The sequence below is a fragment of the Callithrix jacchus genome, chromosome 3, assembly GCF_049354715.1.
Source record: "Callithrix jacchus isolate 240 chromosome 3, calJac240_pri, whole genome shotgun sequence".
Classification (NCBI taxonomy): Eukaryota; Metazoa; Chordata; class Mammalia; order Primates; family Cebidae; genus Callithrix; species Callithrix jacchus.
This window is the reverse complement of record NC_133504.1, coordinates 190,633,493-190,660,857: the sequence shown is the minus strand read 5'-3', so window position 1 is coordinate 190,660,857 and position 27,365 is coordinate 190,633,493. Positions and strand designations below refer to the sequence as shown.

General features: G+C 47.5%; 1 protein-coding gene across 1 annotated transcript in view; it reads left to right on the top strand.

Moving 5' to 3' along the window:
• Window positions 1-15,495, top strand: part of RNF4 (ring finger protein 4) — a 36,209-nt gene extending 20,714 nt beyond the window's left edge. Inside the window, exons 2-8 of the mRNA XM_008993701.5 lie at window positions 1,107-1,266; window positions 5,246-5,360; window positions 8,271-8,350; window positions 11,639-11,648; window positions 12,108-12,267; window positions 12,776-12,824; window positions 13,349-15,495. Of these exons, the coding sequence (XP_008991949.1) occupies window positions 1,258-1,266; window positions 5,246-5,360; window positions 8,271-8,350; window positions 11,639-11,648; window positions 12,108-12,267; window positions 12,776-12,824; window positions 13,349-13,498 (573 nt within the window). The 5' untranslated portion in view covers window positions 1,107-1,257 and the 3' untranslated portion in view covers window positions 13,499-15,495. The remainder of the gene's footprint in view (window positions 1-1,106; window positions 1,267-5,245; window positions 5,361-8,270; window positions 8,351-11,638; window positions 11,649-12,107; window positions 12,268-12,775; window positions 12,825-13,348) is intronic.
• Window positions 15,496-27,365: the final 11,870 nt, after the last annotated feature.

Below are 27,365 nucleotides of genomic sequence, written 5' to 3'. Positions count from 1 at the left end.
GCCTCATAAGGGGCCAGGGAAAGTTGCTGCAGCAAACTGTTCTGGAAGCATGGGCTGGCAGTAGGACAGATGAGTACCCAGGGACAGGAGACTCAGTATGAGCAGGCACAGTCATGGGTCAGAGGAGGATGACAAGGCAGCACGGGATGCACAGAAGGGTGGGTGTGAGAGCGTTTCTGTCGTTTCTGCCACTTGGGTCTCTCACCTGTATCTACTTTGCAACTCCATGTCATGCTACTTCAGTGCGTTGCATGGTGTGGTCTGTGGAGCAGCAACTCCTGGGAACGTGTTAGAAATGTAAACTGAGGGGCCTAGCAGTCTGTTTCACGAGCCTCTGTGGCTATGGGAGAGCCTGATGCTGGCTCATGTTTGTGAAGCACTGTCCTAGTCTAAGCCACTAGCACCCAGCAGTGGGTGACCACAAGGGTCTTGTCCTTGCTTTGGCTCTTTGTTAGTCCCAGGGCTCGTGGCTCCATTACCCACTGCATCGCTGACACTGAGTTTACCGTGGTCAGCCTCACTTCTCAGTGGGTCCCTGAATTTAATCCGAGGGCCTCTCAGCTTCTGCCTCTGATTTCTCTACATTTCCTCAAACATTGTCCTTGGCTTCCTGGTCCACAGTCTCCCAGTTCCCCATTCACCTGTGCCAGTGACACAAGGCTCAGCTGGACACACAGAATGCCTTGAGTGGCTCTTGTCTTCTCAACTCTGATAGTGAAACTGTGGTAAGAGCCTGAGGCTCTGGGCTCTGCTTGGCTCAGAAGCTTGGTCCCTTCCCTTCCCTTTGCTGAGGATTTGGTGTGGTCATGTGTGGAAGTGCTGACTTTTGCCTCTTCCCAGCAGTTAGCACAGGGCCAAGATGGCAGGAGCTGGGAAAAAAGGGTAGGAGGTGGCATAATAGTTACAGTCGCAGGCTTTGGGATCAGGAAGTCCTGTATGTGACAGTAATGCTTACTTCCTGAGATAAATACAGAATTAAGGCTGGCATTGCGTAAAATACTCCGCGAAGAACCTGGTAACAGAAAGGAGCAGTACATTATTGAACTGAGCCTTGTTGTCAGTGATGTCAGTGGCAGCATTGATCACATGATATCTTTGTTTTTCAGGACTTGAGAATACTGGAAATCTGTCCAGATCCAAATTCTTCTGCAAGCCAGATCAGTAACCAGAGGGCATGAAAGCTTGAGAACACTTGACTTCCCTGCAAACTTTGGCATAGATCACTTCCTCTTCTGTACATTGGCACCAAAGAGCACAATGAGTACAGTAAGTTTTACCCGCTCTTGAATTTTTAATTTTTTTAGGGCTAATTACTGTCTTCCTTGTAGCATGTTAGTGAAAGTGAGTTCCATAATGGCACTTCTCAGTAACCTAGTTCTTGAAGGACTATGTATAGGATCTTTGTAGTTACATCAAGTTACTTATTGAGCTAAATTCTAGTCGTAAAGGGCAGTGCCCTGAAGACAGAACTCTGAGAAGAAATAGCTTAGGGTTTGAAAATCTCAGGCCTTCATTGCAATTGTCAGTAACATAGAAATACTAAACTTTTGGGTTTGGTTGTTTTGTTTTGTGCCTAGGCTGGAGTGCAGTGGTGCTATCTCAGCTCACTGCAACCTCTTCCTCCAGGGTTCAACTGATTGTCTATTGATCAGGCTGCTGTTGAACTCATGACCTCGTGATCCGCCCACCTTAGCCTCCCAAAGTGCTGGGATTACAGATGTGAGCCACCAGGCCAGGCCTTTTGACTTGCTGGTTTTAAAAATTATTTGTAGACTGGGCATGATGGCTTACACCTATAATCCCAACACTTGAAGGGGTCGAGACAATAAGATCACTTGCGCCTAGAAGTTCAAGACCAGTGAAGGCAACATAGGGAAACCCCATCTCTACCCAAAAAAAAAAAATTTTTTTCTTTTTTCTTTTCTTTTTTTTTTTTTCCTAGAGTGTTCAGGAGGAAATTTTTTTTTCTTTTTTAATTAGCCCCAGATACTTGGGAGGCTGAGGCAGGAAGATTCCTTAAGGCCAAGAGTTCAAGGCTAGAGTCAGCTATGATCACACTACTGCACTCCGGCCTGGATGACAGAGTGAGACAGAGTCTCTACAAAGTAAAGAAATAAAAGTGTTTACAGCCCAGTTTCCAGTTTCCCTTCTGCTTGATTTCCCTGTGACATTTCGGTTCAGTGTGAGCATGGTAGTAATAATTCATAGTGAAAAGTTTCTCACATTCAGTGACCCAAGTTCATCATAACTCATCATAATGACTGTTGAGAGCTTTTGTCTGTCTTTTGAGACGGGCTCACAGTGTTGCCCAGGCTGGAGTGCAGTAGTGTGATAATAGCTCACTGCAGTCTCCAACTCCTGGAGTCAAGCAATCCTTTCAGTTCAGCGTTCTGAGTATCTGGGATCATAGGCATGCCCTGTGCTTGGCAAAAAAAAAAAAAAATTGGGCACGGTGGCTCACGCCTGTTATCCCAACACTTGGGGAGGCCCTGGGGGGCAGATCACGAGGTCAAGAGATTCAGACCATTCTGGCCAAAATGGTGAAAACCCGCCTCTACTTAAAAATATAAAGATTAGCTGCGTGTGGTGGGGCTTGCCTGTAATCCCAGCTACTCAGGAGGCTGAGGCAGGAGAATCGCTTAAACCCAGGAGGCAGAGGTTGTTGAGCCAAGATTGCGCTACAGCACCCCAGCCTGGCGACAGAGTGAGACTTTGTCTCAGAAAAAAAAAAATTGTAGGCATGGAGTCTTGCCTTATTGTATTGCCCAGGCTGATCTTGAACTCCTGGCTTCAAGCAGACCTCCCACCTGGGCTCCCAAAGTGAGTAGCCATACCCAGACTGTGTAGAGCTTGTATCACATCTGGTGTGGTGTAACTCAGGTGTCTCCTGGAACCCCTTTAGCTCTAGAGGAGATTGCCTGAAAGTCCCCCGGTCCCAGTTTATTCTCTACTGACAGCGTTCCCTCTGCAAGATTGATCGAATGATCTAAACTCAAAACAACTTTTCCGAGATCCTGAATTCTGTATCAGGCAGACCAGATGTGAAATAGCCTGCTAATCTCTTCCAGTGCTCCAGGGCTGCTGTGAATGGTTGGAAAGATGGATGGTGGGGGCAGGATGAGGCTGAACAAACAGTTCTAAGAAGGAACGGTGATGGAAATGCTGCTCACATCCTCTGACCCCTTTGGGTCCTCACCCTCTTCTGTTACTTCCGGACCATTCCTGGCCCCCATTGTGCTCCAAGACCCACTTTTGATGTGATACACAAAAAAGTCTGCTTCTCTGACCTCCCTCCCACCTTGGTGCTTCACCTGCAGATCACCACATAGCTCACCTGTAGGGAAATGGATGTTCTAAGCCCTACCTCTGAAGCCCCATCTCTGCCTAGGCCAGATCAGAACAGGCAAAAGAACCTAGCCTTTTATAAGTGTGTGTGAAGAAATTGGTTAAAATTCCTGAAATTATGGTGTGGTTGTAGCTTGTGTGGTTGTGATTAGATGGTCAGTTTTCACTAGAAGCTACAGACCTGGAGGGCCCTGCTAGTTAAAAGGAGGACAGTCATGACCAGAATTATGGGAGGGCAAGAGGGGAGAGCTCTGCAAATATTCCTAGACTTACTGAGCCTGTCCTGAGTGGTCCAGGGAAGCTACTTGGGAGGAGGAGGCTCAGAGACAGTAGAGTGGGAGGGTTAAAGGTGTCTTCAGGAGGGAGGTGACATTTAAGTGGATTCTGGAAAGCTGTGCAAGAATTGGCCAAGTGAAGAAAGGGAGGGATGGGCACTCCAGGCAGGGAAGAGGCTCCGGTGAAAGGCCTGGAGGAGCAGACAGGAAAGAGGACTCCTGGGGTTAGGGAGGGGTGGGGGCATTTCTGTAATCAACCATGCAGGGAGATTTAGGGTCCAGGACCTATGGCTACCTTTTTGGCTCCCTCCATGGGGCCCAGAAACAACACAGGTAGCCGTGTAGGGCATGAAGATCTCCTTAGCAGTGTCTAGTAAGACAGACTTGGTCTGCTGCAAGGGAAGGAGGCTACAAGGCCGTTGTCAAAGAGAAGGGAGTAAATATGAAAGAGTCCTAAGTAACCTGGTGGCTGCTGGAGAAACCCTTAAAGCATTGGGCAGTAGAACTCCCCTGAGGTTAGTGTCAGCTCCCTTGAGACAACGAGCAGTTGCTCACTTGGCCTCTGGGCCCTCCTGGGGCTGGTTCTGTGTTCCTTAGTCCATGAGAAGTTGCTAGACCCAGCTTCATTTCCAAAATATCTCAAGCTGTCATTTGATAGAGTAGCATTGGAACACAAATAGAATTAGGCTTAGCCCTGTTGCCTAGCAAGGGCTTGGCTGTGTGGTGGGTGTTCCTGGGTCTTATATGAATCTCACCTTCAGTATCTGGTCCTTTCAGAGTTTCTTGGGTCAGAATGACCCCAGTAAGGCTAAGGAATTGGGGCATTAGTAGCATCTTCCATCTCTGCACAGTACTTTGCATAATGATCTCATTTAGTCCTTGTAACAGCTGTTCAAGGCTGGTACTGGTGAGGAACTTGAGACTTAGTAGTGCAGTACGTGTCCCAGGTGGTCAGGTGCGAGGCAGAGCAGGGCAGGGCAGAGGGGAGAAGAGCACGGAAACACAGTGCGAATAACAACTGACAGGCTCTGTTGGGAAGGTCTGTCTCCTGATGAAGGGAGAGGATGTTCTCAGCTCATCATCTGGGACCAGCCAGACCAGAAATGCTGGAGCATATTGGCAAACCAGCAGCCCTAAGGATGTGGAAGGAAGGCTGGTCAGTGTCATTTGCAGATCCACCACTTAAGAGTCTGAACCTTCTGGAAGACATGGCTCTTGGACAGCCACTGGGAACAGGCTTGAAACAGCTTTGGTTCTTTGTGGGAGATGATTGTCTGGTGTGAATCACATTTGATAAATCCTGAAAGGTTCAAGGCCACATTTCCCAAGGTAAGATCAGCTTTCCACAACGTATAGAAACTCAGAATACTTGAGGTTCTTTACTTTAAGAAACAAAAAGGGCTTAATATAACAGAAGTTTTACTTTCTAGAATTTCTGCTCATTGTATGTTTTGGATGGTTTTCTCTCTCTAAGCATTTAGTATTCTGGAAAGGAGCTCTAACTTCAAGTCTACTCACTGGCTTCTTAATGAGTTCAACTGTTTCTAGTGTTGCCCTTTTAGTTCTTCCTGAAACCCTGACATTCTGGTGGTCATGTGACTTATTCTTTCCTCCTTGCTACTCAGAGAAAGCGTCGTGGTGGAGCAATAAATTCTAGACAAGCCCAGAAGCGAACTCGGGAAGCAGCCTTTACCCCAGAGATTTCCTTGGAAGCAGAACCCATAGAACTCGTGGAAACTGGTAAGATTGCCAGGGGTGGCTGGGTGCAGTGGCTCAAGACTGTAATCCCAGCACTTTGGGAGGCCGAGGCGGGTCGATCACGAGGTCAAGAGATCGAGACCGTCCTGGTCAACATGGTGAAACCCCGTCTCTACTAAAAATACAAAAAATTAGCTGGGCATAGTGGCACGTGCCTGTAATCCCAGCTATTCAGGAGGCTGAGGCAGGAGAATTGCTTGAACCCAGGAGGCGGAGGTTGCGGTGAGCTGAGATCGCGCCATTGCACTCCAGCCTGGGTAACAAGCGAAACTACGTCTCAAAAAAAAATAAAGATTGCCAGGGCACTACAACTGTGGGTGTTAAAGTGTAGAGAGAACACTGCAGCAGGGTGAGCTATGAGAAGGTGTTTTAGTGTCTTTAAAAGGCTTATGCAGTCTCACACTCACCATTTACAACTCAAGGGCCCAGCTTTAAAAAAGAAAAATCGGCTGGGCTCGGTGGCTCATGCCTGTAATCCTAGCACTTTGGGAGGCCCAGGTGGGTGGATCACGGAGTCAAGAGATCGAGACCATCCTGGCCAACATGGTGAAACCTCGTCTCTACTAAAAATACGAAAATTAGCTGGGCATGGTGGCATGTGCCTGTAGTCCCAGCTACTTGGGAAGCTGAGGCAGGCGAATTGCTTGAACCGTGGAGGCGGAAGTTTCAGTGAGCTGAGGTTGCGCCATTGCACTCCAGCCTGGTGACGGAGAGAGACTCTGTCTCAAAAAAAAAAAGAAAAGGAAAAGGAAAAATCTCCAGTGCAAATGAGATGGCCCACCTTTTCTATTTAAAATTGCATCTTCCAATTCACTTGACCTTGTAAAGTACTTGACTTTCCTCTTCTGTTTTTCATTAAGACCTAAAATCACCCAAGAAGGTAAATCTGTCCACATAGCTTCCTGTGTTGGAACTTGGTGTGGGCAGAGATCAGATTGGATTTCTCCTTTCTTCCTGCTCAAGAAGTGGTTGTTGGCCAGCCTGAGTTAAGTCCCTTTGCCCTGCATATATTATTTTTATAACTAGGATGCCTGCAAGCTGGCATTTTAAAGAGAAACAATGTAGTGCAAAATGGGCCCCCCCCAAGAGTAGTGAAATTCTCTGTGGTCTCTGAGTTTCATGTCTACAAGTGAGTTCTTTAATGTTCTGACTTACTTCACTAGAGGCTAGGACCCTGTCTCTAAACCAGAAAGGAACCAGCTGCTTCCCAACGTGGCACTTGTTATCCTCAAGGCAGTCTTACCCCTGTGCAAGGGTGTGTGCCTAGGGCTGCCCATTAGAGCATTGTTTTTGTAAGAGCTCAGAGTTGTGTTCACCAGAAAGAGAACGGTTCAATAAATTATTGTATATCAGTATATGGACTGTTGGGCAGCCCTTCTTTTAGATAAAGAATGCAGTGATTTTTGTATAAATTAATATTGTACATCTAAGATTATCATGGTTTTTATTCTTGTGAGACTTTATGATACAAGAAAATAAAACACATTGGCCAGATTGCTTGAGCTCAGGAGTTCCACACCAGCCTGGACAACATAGCAAGACCCTGTCTCTACAAATAAAAAAACTAGCCAGATGTGGGAGGCTGAGGTGGGAGGATCACACGAGCCTGGAACATTGAAGCTGCAGTGAGCTGTGACCTTGCCACTGCACTCCAGCCCAGGCAGCAGCAAGACCCCATCTCAAAGGGAAACAGAAGGAGTTAAGATACGTAGGCCAGGCACGGTGGCTCACACCTGTAATCTCAGCATTTTGGGAGGCCAAAGTAGGTGGATCATCTGAGTCAGGAGTTCGAGACTGGCCTGGCGAACATGGTGAAACCTTGTCTCTGCTAAAAAAAAAATTAGCCCGGCGTGGTGGTGGGCACATGTAGTCCCAACAACTGCAGAGGCTGAGGCAGGAGAATTGCTTGAACCCAGGGGGTGGAGGTTGCAGTGAGCTGAGATCGTGCCACAGAACTCTAGTCTTCAGGACAGAGCAAGACTCCCTCTCAAAAAATAAAAAGATATGTTAAATGCATTACAAGACACTTTGCTCAAATATTACACCACGACTATTTCTAAAAATCTTAACTTCATTTATTGCCTTTTTTTTTTTTTTAAGATGGAGTTTCACCATGTTGGCCAGGCTGGTCTTGAACTCCTGACCTCAAGTGATCCGCCCACCTTGGCTTCCCAAAGTGCTGGGATTACTGGTGTGAGCCACCACGCCTGGCCCATTTATTGCTTTTTAATGTTAATAATCAGAAACAAAAATGTTTGTAAGTCATTTTTTACTTTACATAAATGGAAGTTGTATGTTAGTTAACCTTCTTACCTTCACCCTGTACCATAGGGCTGAAAGGCAAGCTTCACAACAGATGGCAACCCATTTTGTGTGTTGAGGTTCTAGGGACCAATAAATACCACTGTTCTTCTCCATCCAAGTAGGTAGGCACTTGAGAGAGAAATGGAGATAAAAAGTTTGCCCCAGATTAACCGACAAAGTTATTAAGCTAAGCCTGACTAGGTCTCTGGGCCAAGTGAGAGTGGTCTGCTTCCGCTGCTGGGAGTAACAGAGGTTTCAGGCCAGTCTATCCCAAAGAGAAAGGCCTGGGGCTAAGCGTGCATGGTGCCTTCTTCTCCCAGATGGGCACAAGAGGCATAGCTGTGTGGAACAGAGGTAGGTATGCACATGTGCACTCATACCCCTGTGATACATTTGTCAAAACCATCCATCCCCTCTCAGAGCAGAATTCTGGAAGCGTGTTTACTGGCTTTCACTCCTGGTGCTCTTTGCAGTTTGTACTTCAGGATCAGTTTAGTTTGGGATAAGCCTGTGTTACATTTGCAGTCATACTAAAGTGTAGAGGAATACAGCCTCACTTAATGCTTGTTTAAATTCTTTCTTTTGAAGCTGGAGATGAAATTGTGGACCTCACCTGTGAATCTTTAGAGCCCGTCGTTGTTGACCTGACTCACAATGACTCTGTTGTGGTAAGTGTTGGGAGTGTGAGAGTCAGTTGTTTCTTGGGTATGGGTCCCTGGCCAGTGCCAGCATCTGACGGCCTTGGTCACAGACTACAAGTCACGGTTACAGCTTATGCTAAAGAAGTTCAGACATCTTGTGGAATCGAACTTTTAAAAAGGAAAAAACGGCCAGGCTGGGTAGCTCACTCCTGTAATCCCAGCACTTTGGGAGGCTGAGGTGGACAGATGACGAGGTCAAGAGATCCAGACCATCCTGGCCAACATGGTGAAACGCGGTCTTTACTAAAAATACAAAAAAAAATTAGCTGGGTGTGCTGGCGCGCACCTGTAGTCCCAGCTACTCAGGAGGCTAAGGCAGGAGAATTGCTTGCATCCAGGAGGCGGAGATCACAGTGAGCCAAGATCACACCACTGCACTCCAGCCTGGGCGATAGTGCGAGACTCTGTCTCAAAAAATAAATTTAAATTTTAAAGAAAAAGACGGTAGCAAAAAAGAAGTTCATGCATTTAGTGATGAGAACCCAAACTGAAAACTATTTCAATAAAATCATGTTACAGCTTTGTTGCCCATGGAGTAGATCTGTGTGACCTGACCTTGCCACACCTGGACGTGAGCCACTGCACCTGGCCATATTTAGTTTTAGGGGTTTTTTTGTTTGTTTTTAATTGTTTTTGTTGTTGTTGTTTTCAGATGGAGTCTCACTCTGTCACCCAGGCTGTGCTGGAGTGCAGTGGTGCGATCTTGGCTCACTTCAACCTCTGCCTCCCAGGTTGAAGCGATTCTCCTGCCTCAGCCTCTTGAGTAGCTGGGATTACAGGCACTTGCCAGCACGCCCAGCTAATTTTTGTCTTATTTTTTAGTAAAGACAGAGTTTCACCATGTTGGCCAGGCTGGTCTTAAACTCCCGACCTCCTCACCCTCACCCTCCCAAAGTGCTGGGATTGCAGGTGTGAGCTACCACGCCTGGCCCATGGTATTATTCTACTGAAGCCTCATCTGTAAGCTGTTTTTCTCTCATTGAAAATAGGCACAGTCAGAATTGTTACCAATGAGGAAACACTCTGGCCTGTTCTTATAGCCCAGTAGTTGTATGTGTATCACCTGCTGTTTGCCAGCAGCCCCTGGGCTCAGTGCTCAGCACAGGTCTAAGTTTGGCACACCCCAGGGGTGGGAAGCTGGGTATGACTCACAGGAGACCATACTCAGTATGCCCACTGTCATTGCTGGGGGACACAGGGTGTCATACTCTTTCCGGGTGTCCATTAGTGGGCCATCTTGGCAGAGGGTAGGGGCATATTGGAGCTGTAGAAAGCTGAGGTCATTTCTACCCACAGAAGAATTCCTTCTGCTACCAGTTAAATCCAGGGCTTTTTCCAAGGGCCAGAGCTGTTATCAGAGCCTCTTTTTCTGGATTTCATGTGGACAGTACATTGTGCCAGCCCTGATAAGTTTGGTCCTGATGGTGAGGTTGACTGTCCCCAGATTTCTCTTGTCACCTTATGCAGTCTCCTCTAAGAGTCAAGGGGAACGCTTTTCAGTGGCTCCACACGTGTGGATTATATTTTTACCACAAATCAAAGACCTTTATACTCAGGCCTGCATCCTGCCTATATGGCCATTTGTGTATGTCAGGATGCCATTTGGGAAACAATCTACTCTAATTATTCCTAAGCTTAGATTTTAACATGGAAGGAGAATCCTAAATGAGCAATCTCTGGGTTGGGTCTCCAGGAATAACTCTTGACCTCGAAGCACTGACCCACCTAGGGAGCTGCTCTGTCTGCTTCAAGATGGTCTGGAGGCGGGGTCTACACCCGGCACTAATATCTTAGGGTTCAGGTAGACAGTACTATAGACCCTTTCTACTACAGACCCTTTCTTTTTTTTTGAGACGGAGTTTCGCTCTTGTTACCCAGGCTGGAGTGCAATGGCGCAATCTCAGCTCACCACAACCTCCGCCTCCTGGGTTCAAGCAATTCTCCCGCCTCAGCCTCCTGAGTAGCTGGGATTACAGGCACGTGCCACCATGCCCAGCTAATTTTTTGTATTTTTAATAGAGACGGGGTTTCACCATGTTGACCAGGATGGTCTCGATCTCTTGACCTCGTGATCCACCTGCCTCGGCCCCCAAAGTGCTGGGATTACAGGCGTGAGTCACCGCGCCCGGCCCACTACAGACCCTTTCTAGGGCGGAGAGGCCTGGGCTCGAGACATAGCAGCCTCTGCCAGAACTGTTTCTTCATGATGCAGCTCTGCCTGCCAGTGCCAACATCTATAGCAGCCAAATCAGCCTCGACCCCCTGCCCTGCCAGTAGCACAAGTGTGTCTGATTGAGGGTACCCAGTTCACATCCAGGATCCTGGCTACACGGGAGTCAGGGTAGAGGATGAGAGCTTCTTATCACTGTGGGGCAGGATATCCTGCCAGGGAACAGGCCAGTGAGGTGAGCAGTAGGGCTTAGGCAGTGAGAACTTCCCTGAAGCAGTCGCTCCTACATGCTGAGCAAGAGGGAAATGGTGTTCCACTGGTCTCCCTAGATGGGTAAGAGCACTTTGCCAGAAGGTGGGAGGAACTGAGTTTGAAAGTGTTGGAGCAGAAATCGTCTAAATGTAAGTTCTGAGCTGGCAGGTGAGGGGCTTGTCAAGTTTTTAGTCTTGTCTATTCTTAGGCCCCCAGGACACAGAATTGGGTTGATCTTAGTCCTTGGTGTCTGTCACACCCATTGGTCCACGCATAGCCTGCTGTTCTTTGTTAGTTATTTGTAACAACCTACTGAGCAATGCAGATCCCCCTCCACATCAAGGCTCCACCTTGGCAGTTGCTGACATGAGCCATGTCAGCACAAGAGAGCGTGGTGCCCCCATGCTGTGCTGTGCCGAATGTTCACTGCCTCATGTCATCCTCACAACAGCTTGGTCAGGCATGGCACTGGTGCCTCTGTTTTCCAGAAGAGGAAGCGGCAGCCCCCAGATAGTAGGGTCCTCAGGTCTTGCAGCCAGCACGTGGTGTGGCTGTGGCTGGCTGTGTTTCATGTTCCCAGAGGCCCCACTAAACACCCAGTGGGGAGAGGCACAGCCTATCAGCTGGGAGGTGGAGTGACCTGGGAAATGGGATTGATTGACTGGGAAAGGTGCACAGATTCTCTGCAGGTGGGAGGAAAGTGAGGGGGCCTCTGCTGCCCACCAGAGGATTCTGCAGAGGGTGTCACATACCAGAAAAAAGAAATGCCTTTGTTTATCACTTATATCAAACTGACTGCTTGTTTCTCTTGTTTTTCTCTTCCTTTTTCCAAGATTGTTGATGGTGAGTGGTTTTGTCTCCTTTTTCACTGGGTTTGGAGAGAAAACTGGCATAGATGAGAGCTGAGGTGCTGCAGGCCTTGCCAGACTGTACCCAAGCACTCCAAGCAGGAAGATTCCAAGGCAAATACTGTGGTCAGACCCATGCAATCAGCCCCCTGTGCCTGCTGGAAAAACTTCACCCTGTCACTGAGCACTGAGCTGCATCCTGCCTTGTGGCCTACCAGATTTTGGAGAAGGCTGGCAGCTCACAACAGGGCTTGCGGGGGTTTCTCCTGGGAAGATAGGACAGTGGCCTCCAGAGCAGGGCAGAACCTTCTGGGGCATAGCTGAGCACAGCAGCAGTTTTTCTCTGGGAGTCCCAGGCAAGGAAGGAAGAAAGTCTTAGAGGCATCAGGATGGGGGTGGTGAGGATGGTAAGAGCAGGGAGCCTCCAACGTGAAAATGTGACCTCTTACCTTAGAAAGGAGAAGACCAAGGAGGAATGCTAGGAGGCTGCACCAGGACCATGCTGACAGCTGCGTGGTGAGCAGTGATGATGAAGAGTTGTCCAGGGACAGAGACGTGTATGTGACTACCCACACTCCCAGGAACACCAGGGATGAGGGTGCTACAGGCCTCAGGTACCGACATGCCCCCAGCTCTGCTAATGCCATGCTAGGGTGTGGGGCCAGGGCAGAGAAATACTTCTCAGCAACTCCATGAGCTCTTGGCCCTGGAAGGGCTTGGTGAAGCTTCTGCACAACATCTGGATACAGCTGGAACTGGGTCTAGAACTGAGCGCAGTTGTTCCCACTGTAACCAGAATATGTGAGCACTAACAGGTGGACACAAATACTCCCAGTGGCCCCAGGCAGGGATCCTGGGGCCAGGGGGGACCCAGGAGAGGGCAGGCTGGCTCAGGTTGTCTGCACCTTCTCTTGTTCCCCTTTCTCATGTTCACCCTGCCACATACCCTTGAGGCAGTTGGCTTTCCCGAAAGTCTTGTGGGTGCCTATGCTAAAGCAGAGTCAGAGGAGGCCGGGGCGGGACTCTTGCAGGGGATACGGACACTTACATGAAGGCCACTGGTAGGGTGTAATGAAATGTTTGCATTTACTGAGAAACTAATGTGAAGCACTGTGATCTTAGGCCCTCTGGTACTGTCAGTTGTCCTATCTGCATGGATGGATACTCAGAGGTAAGTAAACCAGGCTGGATCTTCCTTGCTTCTGGTTTCTAAACTTCAGTGAAAGAACTGGGTGAGATGGGATCTTCTCCTTTAGTGGGATTTGACACCTCTGCTTGCAGCCATGCCTGGGCCATCCCTTGCTGCAGATCCGTCTGTGAGGGGAGAATGCGCCAGTTTCTCCTTGGACCCCGCAGCTTTCACCTTCAGCCCTGTATGCCCTGAGCTTCCAGGTGTAAATGCATCCTCCTTTGTGTCCCCCATTCTGGCTCTAACTGGAAGCTGCTAGTGTTTACTGGGGTCCCTCATAACCCTCTTAGGCTGCCACACTGTTGAGATGCCACAGCCCCTGCCTCCTGCTCTCCAGCTCCAGGTACAGTTCGCTCTCCAGAGCCCCTCCCTGTTGCTGCTGCAGCCTGGCTCGCTCTTTCCTCTAACTGGTCATCTTAGGCATAGACAGGGGTGGGATTTTCTGGGGACAGTGGCTGCTCTGGGGCAAGGGCAAACTCAGAGCCTCTTCTTATAATGCCTTCTAGATTGTGCAGAATGGACGTCTCATCGTTTCCACAGAATGCGGCCATGTCTTCTGTAGCCAGTGCCTCCGTGATTCCCTGAGGAATGCTAATACTTGCCCAACTTGTAGGAAAAAGATCAACCACAAACGGTACCACCCCATTTATATCTGAGGTGTTCAGAGTGCTCAGGAGAGACGGATGGACAGCCAGCCAGCCAGGTTCTCCAGTGGTATCTATCTGCCTCCATTTTCCTGAGCTCAGAAAGACTGTTTTGAAACCAACGTCCGAGATGTAAACCCCTCTTTTGTTTCCAGCCCCTTCCTTTTGTTATCTCCAGTTTGATGCTACGGCACTGGGCCCAGGACCCTCCCAGTTCATCTCTGTTCCTCTGGGCTAGGAGAAAGGGAGGAGTCAGGCACATTGTAATTGGGAACTGTGGTTCTAGTCTGCTTGGAGAACGTGCACAGTTGCCAAGAAGTTTTCCCTGTTTGGAAAGTTTGCCCCAGCTCTCCCAGGCACCCCACCTTTTGTCCCAAGTGTCTGCCGGTTGACCAGTCTGCCTGCCCACACATTGACCAAGCCAGACCTGGTTCACGCAGCTCGAGGATCCCAGGTGCAAGAGTGGCCCCTTGAGGTCACCGTGATTCTGCCCGCACCTTACCATTGATCTGCAGTGATTTCTGCAAAAAGAGAAACTGCAGGGCAATCCCCCGTTTTCTAAGAAGGAAAAAGTGCAATAAAGGCTATTCTTTACCTACTTTTCAGCAGCCCTCAAGATGTAGCACTGTTAGCACACCCTCAGAGGCCTAATGTTGCTTGCGGAGCAGTGCCCATCCCAGCCCCTTTCTGCCCACCAGCTGTTCTCAGGAACCGTACCCACGCTCCAGTGTCCTTCACCTGGCACAGGACATGCAAGTCAAATAGGGCAGGCACTTGTGTGGGTGTCCTCTCCTTTCTGATAAAATCCATCCTGTGTTCACCACACACCCTCCAGTCCTCAGTTCCCACTGCCTCATGTCTGCCCCCGCATAGGTGCTGAGAGGTGGTGGCAGTAATTGTGACCGTGGCCTTAGCAGCCGCTCGGTTCCAGGCTTTTGCCCCAGTCACTGTTGCCCCACGTTTCAGAGAACCTGGCCCACCTGACTTGGCTTCCTCCTCCTTCCCAACCCAGTGGCATTTACTTCAGAAACTGCTCCTCTGCACAGTTGGGCTTGGATCCTTTGGGCTTTTGACTACTCCATAGGTTTTGATTGGCAAACACAGTGGCTTGTCCCCCCACAGGAACCCAGATGACAACCTCTCCTTCACTCCACAGGTGTGGGAGCCTCGGGTTCTCTCAAGGGGCAGCAGAGTGCCCCTGACAGCACAGGGCCTGGGGGTGGCTAATGAGAGAGGCCTTAGAGTGCCAGCCTGCCTCCTCTTCCTCACTCCTCCTTCCTCCGAGGGCTTCAAGCCAAACCAACGGCCTTTTCAGTGAAACAGCTTCAGAGTGGGAAAGGGGCCACTTCTGGCTTTGTTAGCAATAACTGACCTTCAGTTTACCCTTCTGAAGGAGCAGGGACTCAGCACAGAACTCACTTTAAATGGGGCTGAAGGAGTGTCCCTCCTCTATGTGAAAAGAAAAGAGTTTTATTCTTCATTCTGACTTTTTAACTGTTTGGCTCAGTTAGTTTGAATGAAAATCATAGTTTTCTACCTGGAGTTGAAGAGGGCAGGAGGCTCAGCTCTCACTGTCATGATGTTTAGCGTGTCTGCCCTCTGACTGGACATCATTGCCATTAACTTTCTTCTGGGTGTCATGGCAACGTCGTGATGCCCAGACTTGGAGCAAGGCAACCTTGGAGCCAGTCCACTAATAAAATATGGTTAATACCCATTTTTAAATTTCTTTAAGTTTTATCCTTAAAGATAACTCAAGTGGTTGATAATAAAAGTTGTGTTACTTCGTCCTAAATTAAATTGGTAAAAAAAAATTTTAATGTGTTTGGTTTCTACTATTGAGAAACTGCAAACCAGGAAAAGGTTGGTATGAAAATGTCTCTCCTTTTTTCAGTGTACATAGTTCAGCTTTTTCTTTGTTACATTTAAACTATATCCATGGATATCAATCTGTTTTGGACTCCTCTGCTAGTGTTAAAGATGGAAATAAAACCATTAATTTGAACCAAGTATCTTTCACACATTCATTTTCTCTTTGGAATTAAGAGTCTGTTTCCCCCCTTTTTGCCAAGGTGTGGGGTTCTTATCTGCCTTGCATTGAGTATATTTCACATCGCTGTGCGTTCATGAAGTTTGTCCGTCCTAAATCCAGCAAGCATGTGAAAGGCTATTCTGAGAACAGAGCCACAAGCCCAAGCCTGGAGTCCCTAAGAGAGCAGAGTCGACTCTGAGAGGCACGGCTGACCGAGAAGCTGTCTGCCCAGCTTGGCCAGCCTCTCAGAGGTGCTGGGGGTGCTGCTCTGAGTGGGATGGGCTAAGATTGCCCTGGAGACCTTGCACTGCAGTGCCCCCCTTTGCCCCTGGTCACCCAGATACAGAATTTGCCCTCTGAGTGGGAGTCAGCGCTCGGAGTATGTAGATGCACCAGTCACTGCCACAGGTGAGCAGTGCCAGCAAAACCACAAGGAGGCATTGGACTTGGCAGTGTGGCCAATCTGTCCCTTTGCCTCTGCTCTCCTCCGTACCTACCTAGCTGTCCCCGGGGATGAAGACGACTCACATGCTGGCTGCCTGACTCCCAAAGGCCTACCATCTAGTGCAGGTCGTTTGCTTACCATGCTCTTGGCACTATGCTTTTGGCTCCGTGGGCAATGAGACAGACATCCTAAACATGGTTCAGAGGAGACAGTCACTCCCCCAGGCCAGTAGGAAACCGAAACTGGCAAGGGTGAGGAACAGGAAACCAGGAGAGCTGGCAGCGAGAAGCTGAACCTGTCCAGAAAGCTCTCCCTGCGTAAGGGCTGCCAAGTTGCCATCCTCAAGGTCCAGAAAGCCCTCTAGGGAAAAAGGAAAGAAGCAGAGACCCAGGCTAGGCCTGTGGGCGGTGTGAGAAGGACCTCCTTCCTGCTGGCACGCAGCAGGGTCTGCAGGTCTCCCTAGGACCTGAAGGCATTGCACCAGATACTTCTGGTGGCCACTTGGGGCCTGGCAGTTTTTTACTTTAGGAACAAGCCCAGGGGAGGCAGGGAGCAGTGTATTTGTGAGACTGGTACTGACAGAGTGGGTCTGGTCCTGGACGGGAGGGAGCCCCCAAGGCTGGTTGTGGAAGGGGGCTGTTGTCTAGGTGACTTAACTTTTTGAATCTCAAAAGATGTCTATATTCACTGCATTTTTTTTTTTTTTTTTTTTTTGCAATATAGAAACAATTGATTTTTGTATATTGTGTATCCAGAATCCTTGCCAAGCCTTTTTTTTTCCCCCTTAAGATGGAGTCTGGCTCTGTTGCCCAGGCTGGAGTGCAATGGCACAATCTCTGCTCACTGCCACCTCCACCTCCCAGGTTCAAGCATTTCTCCTGCCTCAGTCTCTCGAGTAGCTAGGATTATTTATTTTTCTATTTGTGTAGAGATGAGGTCTCACCCTGCTGCCCAGTCTGGGCTTGAACTTCTGGTCTCAAGCGATCCTTCTACCTCAGCCTCCCAAGGTGCTGTAATTAAAGATGAGAGGCACCTCTCCCTGCCTAGCCCAGTACATTACCCACAAATGGCATTAGTGGACACCTGTGTGTTTGTGTTTCATCAAGAAATACGTGTGCTCTAGAGTCTTATTACATAACTCTCAGGTGAGGGAGGTTCCTTTTCCTACCATGAAGTAGGCATTTGTCTTTTTTTTTTTTTTTTAACATAGTTTCACTCTTGTTGCCCATGATGAAGTACAACGGCACAATCTTGTCTCCCTGCAACCTCCACCTCCTGGGTTCAAGCAAGTCTCCAGCCTTAACCTCTGAAGTAGCTGGGATTACAGGCGTGCCACCACCATGCCTAGCTTTTTTGTATTTTTAGAGACAAGGTTTAACCATGTTGGCCAGGCTGCTCTCAAACTCCTGACCTCAGGTGATACAACCACCTTGGCCTCCCGAAGTGCTAGAGTTAGAGACGTGACCACCAGGCCCAGTGGCATTTGTCTTCTATTTCTGTCTTTTTTTTTTTTTTTAACAAGACAGAGTCTTGCTCTATCACACAGGAGTGCAGTGGCATGATCTTGGCTCCCCACAAACTCCGCCTCCTGGATTCAAGTGATTCTCCTGCCTGCGCCTCCCGAGTAGCTGGGATTACAGGCGCCCACTACCATACCCAACTATTCTTTGCATTTTTGGTAGAGACAGGGTTTCAGCATGCTGACCAGGCTGGTCTCAAACTCCTGACCTCAAGCTATCCACCTGCCTCGGCCTCCCAAAGTGCTGGGATTAACAGGTTTGAGCCAGCACACCTGCTCTTCTATTTGTTTTTGGACACAAGTGAATGCGGGATCTTATCAGTTCTTTTTCTACTTCTATTGAGACAAGATTTTTTTTCTCTTTAATCAGCTAATGTAGTATGTAACATAGTTATATGTTTGTTGTTTACAGGGATTTTTTTTTTTTTTTAATCCGAGTCTCTCTGTTGCCCAGGCTGGAGTGTAGTAGCACCATCTCAGCTTACTGAACTTCTGCCTCCCATGTTAAAGCAATTCTGCGTCCACCTCCCGAGTAGCTGGGATTACAGGTGTGTGCCACCATGCCCACAAAATTTTTTGTATTTTTAGTAGAGACAGTGTTTAACCATGTTGGCCTGTCTGGTTTCAAACTCATGACCTCAAGTGATCCACCCACCTTGGCCTCCCAGTGTGCTGGAATTACAGGCATGAGCCACTGCACCTGGCCTTGAAAGGATATATTCTGAGAAATGTGTTGTTAGGCAGTTTTGCTGTTGTGTGACTCTGTCGAGTGTATTGTGTAATTAAGTAAACGTGGATGGTAGAGCGTACTACATATTTAGCCAGTTTCTCCAGGCTGCAAACCAGTACATGTTACTGTACTGAATACTGAAGGCAGCTGTAACAATGGTAAGTAAACAGAAAAGGCCAGGAGCTATGGCTCACGCCTCTAATCCCAGCACTGTGGGAAGCTGAGGTGGGCAGAGAGTATCACCAACATGGAGAAACCCCATCTCTACTAAAAATACAAAATTAGCTGGGCATGGGCCACCATGCCCATAATCCCAGCTACTCAGGAGGCTGAGACAGGAGAATTACTTGAACCTGGGAGGTGAAGGTTGTGGTGAGCCAAGATCGCACCATTGCACTCCAGCCTGGGCAATGAGTGAAACTCCCATCTCAAAAAAAAAAAGATACAGAAAAAATACAGCACAAAAGGTGAAAAACAAGCTGGGCGCCGGTGCTCATGCCTGTAATCCTAGCACTTTGGGAGGCCAAGGCGGGTGGATCACTTGGAGTGAGGAGTTCGAAGCTAGCCTGGCCAACATGGTGAAACCCAGCCTCTACTAAAAATACAAAATTTAGCCGTGTGTGGTAGCGGGTACCTGTAATCCCAGCTACCTAGGAGGTTGAGGCAGGAGAATCTCTTGAACCTCGGAGGCAGAAGTTGCAGTGAGCCGACATTGTGCCACTGCACTCCAGCCTAGGTGACAGGGAGACTCCATCTCAGAAAACAGATTAAAAAATGGAGGCTGAGGGCTGGGTGCAGTGGCTCCAGCCTCCCATCACTTTTGGAGGATTAGGTGGGCAGATCACAATGTCAGGAGATTGAGACCATGCTGGCTAACATGGTGAAACCCTATCTCTACTAGAAATACAAAAAAATATTAGCCAAGTGTGGTGACACGTGCCTGTAGTCTCCGCTACTGGGGAGGGTGAGGCAGGAGAATCACTTGAACCCAAGAGGCGGAGGTTGCAATGAGCTGAGATCGGGCAACTGCACTCCAGCCTGGGCAACAGTGAGACTCTGTCTCAAAGAAAAAAGAAAATTGGGGCTGGGCACAGGGACTCACACCTGTCATCCCAACACTGGGAGGCAGATGTGGGAGGATGGCTTGAGCTCAGAGTTCGAGACCAGCCTGAGCAATACAGTGAGACCATCTCTGTTATTTTAAAAATAGTAATAATTAAAAACAAAAACCACAGCCGGGCACAGTGGGTTACGCCTGTAATCCGAGCATTTTGGGAGGCTGAGGCAGGCAGATCACAAGGTCAAGAGATCAAGACCATCCTGGCCAACATGGTGAAACCCCGTCTCTATTCAAAATACAAAAAAATTAGCTGGGTGTGGTGGTGCATGCCTGCAGTCCCAGCTACTTGGGAGGCTGAAGCAGGAGAATTGCTGGAAAACGGAAGTTGCAGTGAGCTGGGATGGTGCCACTGCACTCCAGCCTGGCAATAGAGTAAGACTCCATCTCAAAAAAAAAAAAACATACATTAGCCTAAGTCTGCAGGGTCAGGATCATCATCATCACTGTCTTCCACCTCCTCCTCTCGTTCAGAGGGTCTTCAGGGCCAATGACCTGCGGAGTTGTCATCTGTGGTAACTGCCTCTGGAATACCTCCTGAAGAACCTGTGTGAGACTGTGTTGCAGTTGACTTTTTTGGGGGGCAGGGGAGGAACAGGGTCTTGCTTCTGTCACCTGTGCTGGAGTGTGGTGGCACAATCATGACTCATTGCAGCTTTGACCTCCCAGGCTCAAGCACTTCTCCCACCTCACCCTCTTGAGTAGCTAGGACTGCATTCACTTTGCCCAGCTAATTTTGTTTATATTTTACAGAGGCAAGGTGTCACTCTGTTGCCCACACATCTCAAAGAAATCCTCCTGCCTTGGCCTCCCCAAAGTGCTGAAACTACAAGTGTGAGCCACTGTGCCAAACCTTTTTTGTTATATTTTTTTTTAATTTTATATATTTATTTTTTAAAGACGGGTTCACCATGTTGGTCAGGCTGGTCTTGAACTCCCAACCTCAGGTGATTCGCCCACCTTGGCCTCCAAAGTGCTTGGATTACAGGCTTGAGCCACCACGCCCGACCACCTTTATATATATATATATATATATACATATATATATATATACACACACATATATATGTGTGTGTGTGTGTGTATGTATATATATATGTATATGTATATGTGTATATATATAAATAATAGAAGGACGGCCGGGCGCCGTGTGGCTCTCGCCTGTAATTCCAGCACTTTGGGAGGCTGAGTCGGGTGGATTACCTGAGGTCAGGAGGTTGAGACCAGCCTGGCCAATGTGGTTATACCCCATCTCTACTGAAAATATAAAAATTAGCTGGGCATGGTGGCACACACCTGTAATCCCAGCTACTCGGGAGGCTGAGGCGGGAGAATTGCCTGAACCCAGGAGGCGGAGGTTGGGTGAGCCGAGATCGCGCCATTGCACTCCAGCCTGGGTAACAAGAGCGAAACTCCGTCTCAAAAAAAAAAAAAAAAGTAATAATAATAGAAGGAATACAATCTTAAAATATATAGACTGCATAAGCCAGGAACATAGTCATTTATTATTATTAAGCATGTACTGCACATAAATTGGTTGAGCTTTACCTGTTTACAACTGGCAGCAGCACATGTAACAACGTACTGCAGCATGACAGCTCAGCCGTCCCTAGGCAGAGGCCTTTTTCAGCTCATTACTCCGTGGGACCACCACTGTGTGTGTGGTCTGTTGACTAAAAGGCCTACAGCAGCACATGACTGACTTGATTTCTAGCATACATTGTACTTGCATTTCTTTATAACTTCACCCTGTTCATGATACTTCATTCTTCTATGTGTTTTTTGAGATGGAGTCTCCGTCACCCAGGCTGGAGTGCAGTGGTGCGATCTGGGCTCACCGCAACCTCTGCCTCCCATGTCCAAGCCAGTCTCCTGCCTCAGCCTCCTAAGTAGCTGGAATTACAGCTGCACACCACCATGCCCGGCTAATTTTTGTATTTTTAGTAGACACGGGGTTTCACAATGTTGGTCAGGCTGATCTTGAACCCCTGGCCTCGTGGTCTGCCCACCTCGGCCTCCCAAAGTGCTGGGATTACAGGCGTGAGTTAACCGTACCCGGCGCAGTACTTTTTTTCCCCGGGTTTTCTTTGTTTTTTGTACAGACAGGATCTGACCCTGTTGCCCTGGTACTGAGCTCCTGACCTCCAACAATCCTTCTGAATATGGTCTGAAAATACTTCATTGTACTGTGTGCTATGGATAACTGGGTTCTCCAAAAGCAAAAACAGAACAGGGTGTAGTACTGTATTACATTGTACTATTCATTCCTGTGGTGTATTCCATTTTCTCACTACAATTATTAGATGGATTTGCTTCAATTTATCCATTATTTGGGTCATATAAGTTTTGGGGCAATTAGTAGCCAAAAAATGAACATGCTATATGTCTCCCTTGGTGCAGTTTCCCTCACATATCTAATGGGCATATTCTTACAGGTGAAAGTACTGGACTGTAGAGTATGAACATACTGAAAAGCTCACAAATATATGGAAATTAAATAGAACACTTACCCAGTGGGTCAAAGAATACGTCACAAGAGAAATTAGAAAATACTTTGGGAAGAGTGAAAACAAAAAGACAACAGACCAAAGCTTATTCAGCGAAAGCTCTGCTCAGGGGAACATTTGGGGCTGTAAACACCTACACTAAAACATCTCAGGCCAGCCCGGTGGCTCACGCCTGTAATCCCAGCACTTTGGGAGGCCGAGGCGGGTGGATCACTTGAGGTCAGGAGTTCAAGACCAGCCTGGCAAAGAAGGTGTAACCTCGTCTCACCATGTATACAGATACTCATTTTGTATTTATAAAAATATAAAAATTGGCCGGTCATCATGGTGAAACCCCATCTCTACTAAAAATACAAAAATACTCACTCTGTTGCCAAGCTGGAGTGCAATAGCACCATCTCAGTTCACTACAACCTCCCCCTCCTGGGTTGAAGCGATTCTCCTGCCTCAGCCTCCCGAGTAGCTGAGACTACAGGTGTGCACCACCATGCCCAGCTAATTTTTGTATTTTTAGTAGAGACGGGGTTCCATCCACCATGTTGGCCAGGATGGTCTCAATATCTTGACCTTGTGATCCACCCACCTTGGCCTCCCAAAGTGCTGGGATTACAGGCTTAAACCACCACACCCGGCCAGCAATTTCTTAAAATGCAAAGCTAAATAAAAGGAGACTATAGCATAAAATAATACGAAATATGTAGGAATAAGTCTGACAAAAGATGTGTTGCACAAGTAGACTAAACCTCAAAACATTGCTAAGACTAAATAAATGTAAATAAACACAGCTCATGTACTGAAGAGGCAATATTGTTAGACATCACTATCTCCAAATTGATCTGTACATTCCACACAATCTTTGTTAAAATAGACCAGATTTTTTAAAGAAATTGACAAGCTGATTCTCAAATTCATATGAAATTCACAGGAATTCCTGTGAATTTCAAATGAATATGAATATTCAAAACAACACATAAAAAAATCACAGTATTTTTGTATTTATGAGGTAATACAAAATACATGCAGTGGCCTACACCTGTAATCCCAGCACTGTGGGAGGCCATGACAGAGGATCACTTGAGCTTGAGCCCAGGAGTTCGTGACCAGCCTGGGCAACATAGTGAGACCCCATCTCTACAAAAATTAAAATAAAATTAGCTGGGCACAGTGATGAGTGCCTGTGGTCCCAGCTTCTCAGGAGGCTGAGGTGGGAGAGTCAGTTGAGCCTGGGAGGTCCAGGCTGCAGTGAGCTGTGATTGAGCCACTGTACTCCAGCCTGGGTGGTAGAGTGAGATCCCATTCAAAATAATTAAATAATAGAATAATAAAGTTGGAGGATTTAAACACTCCCTTATGCTAAGATTTATTTATTTATCTAGACTGAGTTTCGCTCTTGTTACCCAGGCTGGAGTGCAATGGTGCGATCTCGGCTCACCGCAACCTCGGCCCCCTGGGTTCAAGCAGTTCTCCTGCCTCAGCCTCCCGAGTAGCTGGGACTACAGGTGCGCACCACCATGCCCAGCTAATTTTTTGTACTTTTAGTAGAGATGGGGTTTCACCATGTTGACCAGGAAGGATGGTCTCGATCTCTTGACCTCGTGATCCACCCGCCTCGGCCTTCCAAAGTGCTGGGATTACAGGCTTAAACCACTGTGCCCGGCCTGACTCCATCTTAAAAAGACAAACAAAAATGCAAAAATTAGCCGGGTGTGGTGATGCATGCCTGTAATCCCAGCTACTCAGGAGGCTGAAGCGGGAGAATCGCTTGAACCTGTGAGGCAGAGGTTGCAGTGAGCCAAGATTGTGCCACTGCACTCCAGCCTGGGCAACAGAGTGAGACCCCGTCTCAAAAATAAAAAAAAAAGTGCGACCCTGTAGCTAAAATAAATAGGAAATAAAATAGGCCAGGTGCAGTGTCTCACACCTGTAATCCTGACACTTTGGGAGGCCAAAATGGGAGGATTGAGCCAAGGAGTTTCAGACCACCCTGGGCAATATAGTGACACCCCATGTCTACAGAAAAATTTAAAAATTACCCAGGCATGGTGGAATTTGCCTGTAATCCCAGCTACTTGGGAGGCTGAGGTGGGAGGACTGCTTGAGCCCAGGTTAAGGGGGCAGAGAGCCCTGATCACGCCACTGCACTCCAGCTTGGGTGAACCTGTCTCAAAAAATAAAAGACTAAGAAGTGACAAGTCAGAGGCTTGGTGAAAAAAAAATTTTTTTTTTTTTTTGAGGCAGAGTTTCACTCTTGTTACCCAGGCTGGAGTGCAATGGCACGATCTCGGCTCACCGCGACCTCCGCCTCCTGGGTTCAGGCAATTCTCCTGCCTCGGCCTCCTGAGTAGCTGGGATTACAGGCACACAGCACCATGCCCAGCTAATTTTTGTATTTTTAGTAGAGACGGGGTTTCACCTTGTTGACCAGGATGGTCTCAATCTCTTGACCTCGTGATCCACCCGCCTCGGCCTCCCAAAGTGCTGGGATTATAGGCGTGAGCCACCGCGCCCGGCCGAAAATATTTTCAAATTACACATCTGAAACAGAATTTGTATCCATAATATAAAAAGAAAATTCAAATCTCAATAATTAACATGCAAATAAATGAGCAAAAGATTTTAGCAGAATCTTCCTCAAAGAAGATACGTGGTGTGGATAGTATGAACATGAAAAATCTACAAAATTATTAGTAGCAAAATGCAAATTAAAATCACAGTAAGATATTACCACACATTTTAAACCATTGGATATCTAAAATTAACAATACTTTCCATGTCAGCTATTGGCAGAGATATAGAGTAGCTGAATCTCACATGCAGTGTTGATTGGAAATGTGAAGTGATACAATCACTTTTTTTCACTTTTTTTTTTGAGATGGAGTGCTAGGGACTGTTTTAAAAGTGATTGTAGGGCCGGGCACGGTGACTCACACCTGTAATCCCAGCACTCTGGGAGGCCGAGGCGGGTGGATCATGAGGTCAAGAGATCGAGACACTCCTGGTCAACATGGTGAAACCCCGTCTCTACTAAATATACAAAAAATTAGCTGGGCATGGTGGTGCGTGCCTGTAGTCCCAGCTACTCAGGAGGCTGAGGCAGGAGAATTGCCTGAACCCAGGAGGCAGAGGTTGCGGTGAGCCGAGATCGCGCCATTGCACTCCAGCCTGGGTAACAAGAGCGAAACTTCGTCTCAAAGATAAATAAATAAATAAAAGTGATTGTAGGCTGAGCGCAGTAATTCATGCCTGTAATCCTAGCACTTTGGGAGGCCGAGATGCGTGGATCACCTGAGGTCAGGAGTTCGAGACCAGTCTGGACAACATAGTGAAATCCTTGTCTCTTTAAAAAAAAAAAAAAAAAAATTAGCCAAGTGCAGTGGTGCATGGCTGTAATTCCAGCTACTCGGGAGGCTGAGGCAGGAGACTCTCTTAAACCCAGGAGGTGGAGGTTTCGGTGAACCAAGATTGCACCACTGCACTCCAGCTCAGGGGTTACAGAGCAAGATTCAGTCTCAAAAAAAAAAAAAAAAAAAAAAAAAAAACGATTGTAGGCCGGGTGAAATGGCTCACACCTGTAACCCCAGCACTCTGGGAGACTGAGGAGGGCAGATCATGAGGTCAGAAGTTCGAGACCAGCCTGGCCACCATGGTGAAACCCTGCCTCTACTAAAAATACAAAAATTAGCCAGGCATGGAGGCGGAGGTTGCGGTGAGCCGAGATCGTGCCATTGCACACCAGTCTGGGTAACAAGAGCGAAACTCCATCTCAAAAAAAAAAAGAATGTATTATTTTTAAAAGTTTTTGTCATATAAATTCTTTTTATTTTGCCTTTATTATGTTTAATTGATATATAAGTGTATGTATTTAGGAAGTACAGTGTGATAATTTGATACATGTATAGAATGTGTAATGATCAGAGTAGCATATCCATCACCTCAAATATTTATTTCTTTGTGTTGTGAACATTAATAATCCACTCTTCTATTTGAAAATACACCATAAATTTTTGTTAATTACAATCACCGTATAGTGCTATAGAACACTAAACTCATTCCTTTTATGAAGCTGTAGGATGGTGCAGTCTCGGCTCACTGCAACCTCCATCTCCCATGCTTAAGCTATTCTCCTGCCTCAGCCTCCCCAGTAGCTAGCTGGAATTACAGGTGTGTGCTACATGCTCAGCTAATTATTTTTTTTTAGACAGAGTCTCACTCTCTCGCAATTCTCCTGCCTCAGCCTTCCAAGTAGCTGGGATTACAGGCATGTGCCACCATACCCAGCTAATTTTTAAAAACATATATTTTAGTAGAGACAGGGGTTTTACCATGTTAGCCAGGATGGTCTTGAACTCCTGACCGCAGGTGATCCACCCTCCTCAGCCTCCCTAAGTGGTGGATTACAGGCATGAGCCACTGCACCCGGCCTTAAACTGTACTTTTATATCTATTAACAAGCCTTTGGCTGTGTCCGCCTTCCCATTACTCTTCCCTACCTCTAGAAACCCCTATTCTAGGCTGGGCATGGTGGCTCACACCTGTAATCTCAGCACTTTGGAAGGCAGAGGAGGGTGGATCACCTGAGGTCAGGAGTTCAGGACCAGCCTAGCCAACATGGTGAAATCCCCGTCTCTACTAAAAATACAAAAATTAGCCAGATGTGGTGGGAGAATTGCTTGAATATGGAAGGTGGAGGTTGCAGTGAGTCGAGATCGTGCCACTGTACTCCAGCCTGGGCAACAGAGTGGGACCCCATCTCAAAACAAAACCAAAACCAAAAATTAGCTAGTTGTAGTGGCACACACCCGTAGTCCCAGCTACGAGGAGGCTGAGGCAGGAACCGCTTGAACCTGGCAGGTGGAGGTTGCAGTGAGCCGAGATCAGGGCACTACACTTCAGCCTAGGCAACAAAAGTGAAACTCCATCTCAGAAAAAAAAAAAAAAAAAAAAAGAGGAATAAAAAGGAAACCACTATTCTACTCTCCTACTTCTATGAGAATAACTTTTTTTTTTAATTGGGACAGAGTTTTGCTCTTGTCACCCAGGCTGGAGTACAGTGGCACTCGGCTCACTGCAACTTCACCTCCTGGGTTCAAGTGATTCACCTGCCTCAGGCTCCCCAGTAGCCTGGATTACAGGTGCCTGCCACCATGCCCTGCTAATTTTTTGTATTTTTAGTAGACACAGGAGTTCACTATGTTGGCCAGGGTGGTCTGGAACTCCTGACCTTGTGATCTGCCCACCTCAGCCTCCCAAAGTGCTGGGATTACGGGCATGAGCCACCGCACCTGGCCTTAATTTCCTTTTCTTTGGCTATATACCCAGTAGTGAGATTACTGGTTCATGTTACTGGATCAAGTATAGTCCTATATTTGATTTTTTGGATTTATCTCCATACTGCTTTCCATAATGGTCGTACTAATTTATATTCCAACCAATAATGTATAATAATTTCCCTTTCTCCTTCCACACCATTTCCACCGTGTTGTTTTTTGACTTTTTTTGTTTTGAGACATTCTTTTTCTTTTTTTAAGA